This window comes from Cyrtonyx montezumae, unplaced genomic scaffold (assembly GCF_038088225.1).
Source record: "Cyrtonyx montezumae isolate F1298 unplaced genomic scaffold, pur_monq_1.0 scaffold_22, whole genome shotgun sequence".
Classification (NCBI taxonomy): domain Eukaryota; kingdom Metazoa; phylum Chordata; class Aves; order Galliformes; family Odontophoridae; genus Cyrtonyx; species Cyrtonyx montezumae.
Window position 1 is genome coordinate 1,084,645 of NW_027071959.1, and position 9,033 is coordinate 1,093,677.

A 9,033-nucleotide genomic window follows, 5' to 3' on the forward strand; every position below is an offset into this window, starting at 1 on the left:
ACCGTGTGGTACAAAATATCACTTCTTTAATTTCTCTCCTATTTTTTGGCTTGGGCTTCCATTCAATTCATCCTATTTACTCATATTTACATTGACATAGTGGTCCTGCATGGGACTTATGCTCCTTTTCCTCTTTCTGCTCATTGCACGTTGCAGGGGTGGGATCCATGAGTGGCAGAGCCTTCTTTACCGACCTGGGTACCTCTTAAATTGGTGTGGATGTGTGTTTTCCCTCAGGGCTTGATGCTGGGTAAGTCAGCTGGAGGTGAAGGCAAAGATATTGTATGGAGTTTCTGCAAGCTCTGTCTGGCTCCTATTGCAAAGCGGAAAAGATGCTCTTGTCTTTGGTGAGAATCGTATCGGTGAGTCCGTGCACAAGCCAGCAGCAGTGACTCATCACTGCCTGCAGGGCTCTGTGAGCGTCTGTGGTTAATGCACTCAAGGTTAGATGGCCACAGGCAAGAATCAAGCGGGTGTGTCTCCATTTTTGCTTCCACTTCAAACACAGTGTGAGGGTAGCTCTTAGAAGTGCCCCTGGGATGGATGCCCTGGAGCCCCAAGGTCGCCCCGAGGGGTGGGAGAACCTCAGCACGAAGGTCCTCACGATGTCCCTGCCACGAGGCGTGTGGGCACGGCACTCCACTGCGCTCCTCATGCCCAGCACAAGAGCTCCAGACCTCTCCATGGCTGCCTGTTTGTGCGCGTGAATGGCATTGGTTTCTTTTTCTCGTTCGTAAAAATGTAGTTAATGTTTTTACTTTTAACAGTGGAGGATCTTCATGAAAGCCTTGCGAAATTCAATATTGAAGGTGGTGTAAATAATTGGATTGACAGCACTGTTGACATATCCAAGCCACGTAAAGGCGCTGTACATTGCTGGGGGGATGTTGCAATCGCAGTGCATGTTCAAGATGTGAGTGATGAAGAATGGGAGCCAGCAGATGATGAAAACACCTGGGGGAAAAGGAAAGAGACAGATTTTGATTGCTGAACACTGGAAAATTTCTGAGATGGAAAACAGTAAACCTTCTGTTTGTTGATATGTCTCCTTCTATATCCTAAGTAACCAAGTGGTAAAGAAATTCTTTGCTGCTGTAAATAGACCTTCAGAGGTGCCAATGTCTTGCTGAACTATGCTGCCTCTTGTGCTGTAAGCTGTATCAGAAAGCACATGAGCTTTCTTGTGCCTGTCTTTTGGCAGTGCAAACACTGGGCAGCTGGACAGCTTCCCAAGCCCTCTGTACAGCCCTGTGCCACATCCCTAGCTGGAGGGATGCAGCCTTCCTACTGGGAGCCTCCTGCCTGCTTGCACAAATACATTTCTCATGCACTGAGTGGAACTGTTCCTTTAGGGACCTGGGAAAACTGTGTGTTGAACATTCAGGCTTGATGCCTTAACCCTGAATGGCTGCTGCCTGTTTTGAGGAACACAAGGCAAAGCCAACATGCACCCTCACCAAGTACGATGGCTAACATCTGGGTGGCTTTCTTCTCCTTCTGCTGTGAGAGTTTCCTCCTGTTCATAGCCTTGAGAAGAGTGCTCCTTGTCTTGCCATTAGGCATGGACTGGATCTCAAAGACCTTGGCTGTGTGTAGGTTTTCTTTGGCATGTCCATTCTTCTCTACTTTCCCAGGGCTGTCCAAGGTGCACCGGTTAGAGGCAACGGGCACAACCAGCTGGTGGTTGCTTGGTGCTGCTGGCTTGGCAATGGTTCTCTCAGGGGGACTGGTACTGGACACCATCTCCATTTCCATCTCTATGTGACTTTCCGCCTCCTGGATGAGAAGCAAATGCCCGCGCCATAAAGACAGGTAAATATACAGAGAGGAACAATGGACGTTTCTTACAGAGTGAAGCTGGATGATGCTGAAAAACGGTCAACACCTCTTCTCCCTCCCTACCTTTTTGGGAGAGCCTTGGAGAAAGGTCTAGAAGTTGTTTACATGTGAGAGTACATTCACTGCACAAGGAGGTTAAGAAATTGGAGAGACACTGTCTCCACTTCCCATATATTTGATTTCAGTTTTAATGGTGTAAATAAAAACAAAATCAACAAGCAAAACCCAACACAGCCAATGCAGTCCAAGACTTAAAGTAAATAATAGAGAGGAGTAGAAAATCAAAGAGACAAAAATTGTTAAAATGTCATGGCTTTTATAGCTGATCTTTAGGTGAGCTTAGTCTGACTTTTCAAGCTCTGTGGTGTTAAACCCCCTGCTTCACTCTAAGGAGCAGGAAGAATATTTAAATTTTGAGATTGAATGGTAACCTTTGCTCTTAGCTTATTTTTCTCCCACACTGCATAAATTCATTTTGAGTCCTGAGAAGAGAGAAAAGGGGAAAGCTGAACGCTCCAAAAAACTCCCACTTCTCTTTAACACTCACCACTTTGCGCTTATTAACTTGGAAACTCCCATTGGACTTCACAATAACTGTGCAGAGCTTCACATCTTCTGGATGAGTGCATTTGTCCTATGGGGCAAGCACCGGCTCATAGGTTACACAAGTAGATAGTAATTAGGAAGGGTTGTTGGTAGGGGAGGCACATGGAAACACAAGCACAGAGCATGAAGCAGAAATTAGTCAGTGTGACTAGGGTGCTAAGATGGAGGACTACTCTGGAGAGGCAGTAATGGAGGCAAGTGTCCCTCGTGTTTTTCAGTGAAGGAAGGAGGCAAGCCACAGTTTACCTTCAGTGGTGCCTGCGTGTCCGAGTCCAGGCCGTGGCTGCTGCGCTTGGTGGTGACGCGCTTCCTGCGCTTGCGGAGCACGATGTAGATCTGCACATACACCAGCAGGGTGACGATGAAGGGAACGTAGAAGGAGACAACAGAGGAATACACAACAAAGGCAGGGTTGGCAATGATGCACTCCTTCTCATCTGGAAGACAGAAGGTTTCGGGCTCAATGTCCCTGCTGCTCCAACTGATACCAACCTCCCCCTCCTCTGTCTGAGAGCGCCCAGAGTGGAAGGAACACTCAACCCCATAGAGCCAGGTAGATGCCAACAGCCAGCTGCAGGTGGCACAACTCACCTGCCTTGTTGAGGCCAAACAGGATTGGGCAGGAGATGGCAAACGAGAGCACCCAGACCACGGCAATCATGACGGTGACCCGACGCTTGGAGCTGTAGCGGGTGTTGTACAGCATTGGCATCGCTACGGCCGTGTACCTGCAGCAGGAGGGTACAGACCTGCGTTATTCTGCAAGTGCTGCCCTGGGTTTGTCGCTGCAGAGCCCTCACCTGTCAATGCTGATGGCACAGAGGTTGAGGATACTGGCCGTGCACATCATGACATCGAGGGTGACGAAGATATCACAGTGGATCCGACTGAACCTCCACTCCCCAACCACCTGCAGAGAGAATGCAGTCAGTGCAGGAAATGCCCAAGGAGTGCTATGGAGGGGTCTGACAGGATGGACATGGGCGATATCCCAAGCAACCCTACTTGTTTTTATAGCTTTTATTAGACGTGTTTTAAATTGAATTACATCTGCTACTGGAAAAGATTAGTAACAGGGAAGCAGAATCCTTCCTCTTGTGTCTTTGTTTATAGAACCAGGGAAGAAATGTAATGTGTATTAATTTTGTGGAATGAATTTAATTCAGAGTGAAAATCCTTTGACACGTTATTTGTTGTGACAAAGACAAAGACAGAGATGATGCTTCTAGCTAGCAGTAGGCTTTTTTCCTTCTTGCATTTTGCTGTTGAAACTGAACTTTGAAAATTAAGTTTAATAGCAATTATTAGGACTACTGTATTTGGCATGTGATGGAAAATGTATATTTCCCTCTAATAAAAATAGAGTCCTACTGCATTTGAAAATAGAATGAATAAGATAACTATTCTTTGGTTATTTCTGCTCTGATATACATAACCATAGGCAGCATGAAGAAGAAAGAAAGAATGACTGCATTGAAGCTTGAGTGACAGATGAATACTCAGTGATTAAAAAATCTCTTAAGAGAGAAAGTCACATCAGTAACTTCGACTAGAGTTTGCCCAAAGGCAAAGGTTTCCAGCTAGATACAAGGCTGTGCAAAATCACGTTCCTGAATTCATGGGTTTGAGTGCATGGAACATGCACCGATCCCCTTGGCTGGCCCAAAGAGAGCCAGAGCTCCTCACACACAGCATGAGTGCTATGTCAGACAGAAATACAATAGATGAGTGTAACTAATCCCAGAGGCATTAGCTACAGTCACAACCAGCCTGTGGCCACGTTAATATGCTTTAGCACATGCACAATGCTTTACATTTTTAAAGTGCCACACAAACAATAATTAACTGGAGTGATAATTAGTATTGTGGCTTCTCGACAGCCCATGTCACATCAGTGGGTTTGTTTTGCTTTGCATTAATACTTTACGAGCTGATTGATTATGGCTTCTTCCACTGCTTGCCTCTGTTCTATCATTTCCTCTCCTAATGAAATGCCTGAAAATGAATTGCAAATTCGGTGTAGTTCCAACCTCATGCTTTCTCTGTCGGTCTCCAGCATCCCAGCTCTTGGCTGCTTGAGGAAGGCAGCCATCCCAGCCAAGGACGGGGGGAGCACAGCTTCTGCTACTCCGCTCTTTCCTCTAGAGGCATATTTTGTTCTTTTGTGCTGTTTACTGTTGCAAGAGCCCCTTGCTGCCGGGTAAACAGTATTTTAGGAGTATGTGGCTTTCGTAAAACAATGTGCCACTCAAGTGTAGCTCTGTACTGCAGAAGCATACAGCTCTTCTGTACTGAAGCGACGTGCTAACGGCAGTAATGTGACAAGTAGCTCACTTGTGAGTCTGTTTCTCTTACATATTGTGACATAAAAGCTCTGGATTTACAATCTACTTCTACAACTGCTTGCTCTTCTTACTACTGTGGTCCTTCAGGAATAGGTTCGTGACTACTGCTTGGAGCAGTTTTAGTGTGACACAGTGTTTCAGGCTCATTCTTGTGCTTGGGAATGCACAGTTTGTTGGTGTTGTCTTGAAAACAAACTTGGGATCTTTCACTCTTAATCCCTGCATTTATAGGCCAGATTTTCAATGCAATTGGGTGGTAATTCAGCATTCCTAACAGCAGTGTATTTTCAAGTGAAGCTGTCATCTGCTATCATGTCTGTTTATTGAAAAACTCAACTACTAGGAAATTTTAAACATAGAATCACCGAACTAGTGAGGTTAGAAAAGATCTTAAATATCATCTAGACCAGCCTACCACCAATACTGCCCACTATGTCCCTTTGTACGACATCTACCCTTCCTTCAAACACCTCCAAGTGATGGTGGCTCCACCACTTCCCTGGGCAGCCTGCTCCAATGCCTGACACTCTTTCTGAGAAGAAGTTCTTCCTAATAACACTTCTGGGGAAATTCAGGACGTCTTGAGATAGCTGATGTCCAAGCTGCTAAACCTTTCCCCTCTCCACTCCTTTACCAGAACCATTCAGTACTGCGGGGAAAAGATGGGCCACCTACCTCCAGGTAGACCACCCAGGGCATGACCAGAGTGGCCACCAGGAGATCCGCCACCGCCAGGCTGACAATCAGGTAATTGGTGGTGGTCTGCAGGGCTTTCTCCCTGGACACAGCCATGCAGACCAGCACATTGCCAAACACGATGACGAAGATGAGGAGGGTGAGCAGCACGGCATAGTAGTTATACTGAGGCTTCTGGTCTGCATTGGACTCATTGAGCGGCTTGCTCCAGTTCCTGTCCCCAGTGTCACTGTTGTACCAGGAGAGGTTTAGGGGATCCATGAAGGTGAACTTGCCTGGTCCCAGCTCCACCCTGCACATAGAAGGTGTTGAAAAAACAGTCAACCACTGACATGTAAAATAAAACCCAAATGGTCATACATATGCAGCCTTGCTCCTGAATTCCGATGTGTTGATGGCTGAAGACTGAGCGTGCTACAAACATCCAGAGCACACCTTGAGCTGATGGTCAGGTACCTAGGCAGTGATTCAGGAAGTTAGTTTCCATTTGGGGTTCATTCCCATGGATTTCTGCAGTCTGGGCTATCAGTTGCAGTCATTACATAACAAATAGGTGACACATCAGAGGGCACAGTCAGAGAATAAAGGCAAGAGCTGTTTAGAGGCAGCTGGAGACTTTGGCTTGTCTGGGGTTTCAGGTTAGAAACAGACCTTGTTTCACTTCTCAGTGCTTCCTAAGATCACCTATTTCATATTTGCCACTCTGCACCTCCAAAGACCACTGCGATTTTATAATCTGGCCATGTTCTCAAGAAACCCTAAAAAAGACCATTTGATTTTCTCACTAAAGACAAAGCGAATTAGATTTATAAAATCGTGTAAGTGATCAAAATAGCAAAACATTTGCAAATATCAAATTCACTTGGGAACAATGGTTTCTTTATGTTTCACTGAGCTTTTGTGCGCTTTTTTCATTCAGAGAACAATTTGTATAATAAACCTGGAAATTTGTTGCATATGGGTCCTTAATAGCTGATAATTCAAAAAGTGTCTGTCTGACAGTGCTATCAGCAGCACTTGATAGCTCTACAAATGTCTTCTTAAAAACTGTCAAAGTGTCAGAAATTAATTAAATGTTAGCTTATGTGACTCAGAGTGAAGGGGGAAAAATCAATGCTAAATGCAGCGACAATTTCTTCTTTTCTCCCATTGCCCTTTGATAATGCAAAGCTATCTACAGAAGGCAGAAACATGCATATAATGCAGGATGGGGGGAAAAAAAGCAGGAACATAGAAAAGTATCTGGAAAGTATTAAAGGAGTTGAATGATTTGGTATGTGCAGGATTAGCCCCTTGGCTATTGCAGATCAAAAGCTCTGAGTGCAGTTCATTTCCAACTTGATAACTGCACAGAATTACAAAGCCATGGGTCAAGTTCATTCCAGAATCCAGAAAAAAAGGTGTATGTGGAAGGGTGTTTGGTCCCTGGGAGGTTTGGTAAAATCTCGGTTCTGGTTTAGGAAGCAGAATGACTTGAGGTCAGCCCAGCTCCCTTCTCCCATTGCCCTTCCCACACCAAATCACATTCCTGTCTGAAGGACACAGGGATATCCCACGATAGAACTGCAGCACTGCGTTCAGCACTTCTTTCCAAGATCATTTCATGCAAGCCACAGTCACATCACACTGATGAACAACTAGGTTACTTTCCAGAGCAAAGTAAGCTGACCTTGTGCTTCTTGTAACTCAGTGTAACAGCTTCAGTCTGTTTCAGCGTTTAGTACAGTAGAAAAAAAAGGGGGAAAGCATAGAACTGGCTTTTGGTTGCAAACTCAACAGCAGCGCCATCTTTCTCCAGTATTTTAATTTCAGGAGAGATGCAGGAAGGTCTGGCATTAGTTCACAAGCAGGAGGAGGGTCAGTGTCCTTGTCCAATTGGGAAACGCCTCTTGGTGCTGCTCACAACAAAACGGTGCTTCGTGGTCCTTCACTGCTGATGGTTTTTCAGCAGAGGACAGAGCAACGCTCAGAAAACTGCTCTGAGAGGAGGGGTCTTCAGTGCGTTAATCCAAGCAGCTGCATGGTTGGAGGCTGGGGGATGGGGTGGTAAATGCAGAAGAGAGGGAGGACGGGCACCTGCTGCCCTGTGGGAATGGGACTGGAGCTCTGCACACTGCTGACAGGGCAGCTCAGAGCCAGGGATGCTCGTGCAGGGCCGTGGGACGCAGGTGTGGGCAGAGCCCTGAAACAGAACAAATTCCATCCTGAATTAAGCGCAGCAAAGCCACCTTAATTCCAGCTGGGAGCCCACACGGATTGTTAGCGTGCCTGAGCTAATCCAGCTGCAGATTTACCAAACGGTCAAGGGCAGGATGGAGCAGCAAGGTCGCAGCCCTGTGCCCAATGCCTGCCCTGGTTCCTCCCTACAGTGTGCAGCTCCAGCTGGGCCTGAGGCTGTGTGGGAAAGGTGTTCAGGGATAGATTTGTACCAAAGGCATTTCTGTTTCCCAGAAATTAATGTCTAAGTGGTGTTTGTACACTACAGTTCCTCCCTCAATATTGTCATTTTCTTCAGAAGTGGAATCGATGGGCCACAGGAAAGCTGTCAAACTGACAGCCTCTGTCCTGCAGATGTCTCCTGATGCTGTTTACTGGGCTCCACTGAGAACACAACACAGGCACCACAATTAAGAGAGATGCCGTTGTGCTGGAGGAGGGAGGTGGGGGAAGAGGAGGAGGAGGTGCTTTGTTTCCCTGTCCAGGAGCACTGTGTGATGGGAAGCAGCTCCTGGAGCAGTTGAGCTGTGCCTTGCACATGAGCCCTGAGCTGCTGTGCGTGATGAATTCCCGGCCCGGAGGGCAAGGAAAGCAGCAGGCAGGAAGCAGGGAGCTGCAGGGCACAGGGTCTGCAGGCACTGAGGAGGAGGAGATAAGGTCAGGAATTAGGAAAATATTGTGAATTTGGACTTGGCTGAGAACCATACCTGCTGATGCTTATGCTCATGCTGATGAAAAATCCTTTGAATTTACTCATCTTAGAATCAGAAAGGTTGGAGAAGACCTCCAAGATCATCCAGTCCAACCATCAACCTACCAGCAGTATTGCCCACTGACCATGTCCCCCAGTGCCACATCTCCATGGTTCTTGAACACCTCCAGGAACAGTGACGCCATCACATCCCTGGGCAGCCTGTGCCAATGACCACTCTTAAGGAGATAATTTTTTTCCTAACACTCAACCTGAACCTCTCCTGGTGCAATTTAAGGCCATTCCCTCTCATCCTACCACTGTTAGCTGGAAGCAGAGGCCAACCACCACCTCACCACAATCTCCTGCCAGGGAGTCGCAGTGAGCAGTAAGGTCTCCCCTGAGTCTCCTCTTCTCCAGACTGAACAATTCCACCTCCTTCAGCCTCTCCCATCACTTGTGCTCCAGACTCCTCACAGCTCCTTTGCCCTTCTCTGGATATTCTCTCATTGCATTTCTTAGTGGAGCTCTCTCTAGCTATAAGATTATACAAGCAGTAGGTTTAGCTACTTCATCACCTCCAGATATACAGATTAGAGACAAAGATTTGGGGTTTCTGGAACTGAATTCTAACTTCAG

The 9,033-nt window shown here is 46.6% G+C and overlaps 1 protein-coding gene across 2 annotated transcripts; it reads right to left on the reverse strand.

Moving 5' to 3' along the window:
- Window positions 1-760: 760 nt before the first annotated feature.
- On the reverse strand, window positions 761-5,747 carry DRD2 (dopamine receptor D2). 2 transcript variants are annotated; one of them, XM_065738310.1, is made up of 7 exons: window positions 5,466-5,747; window positions 3,246-3,355; window positions 3,037-3,173; window positions 2,692-2,882; window positions 2,381-2,473; window positions 1,458-1,773; window positions 761-954 (listed from the first exon to the last, which is right to left on the reverse strand). In XM_065738310.1, the coding sequence occupies exons 1-7, from the start codon at window positions 5,745-5,747 to the stop codon at window positions 761-763; spliced, it is 1,323 nt and encodes a 440-aa protein (XP_065594382.1). The 2 variants fall into 2 exon arrangements, with proteins under 2 accessions (XP_065594382.1, XP_065594383.1); XM_065738311.1 differs by lacking the exon at window positions 2,381-2,473 and having other exon boundaries at window positions 1,458-1,776.
- Between the last annotated feature and the right edge of the window lie 3,286 nt (window positions 5,748-9,033).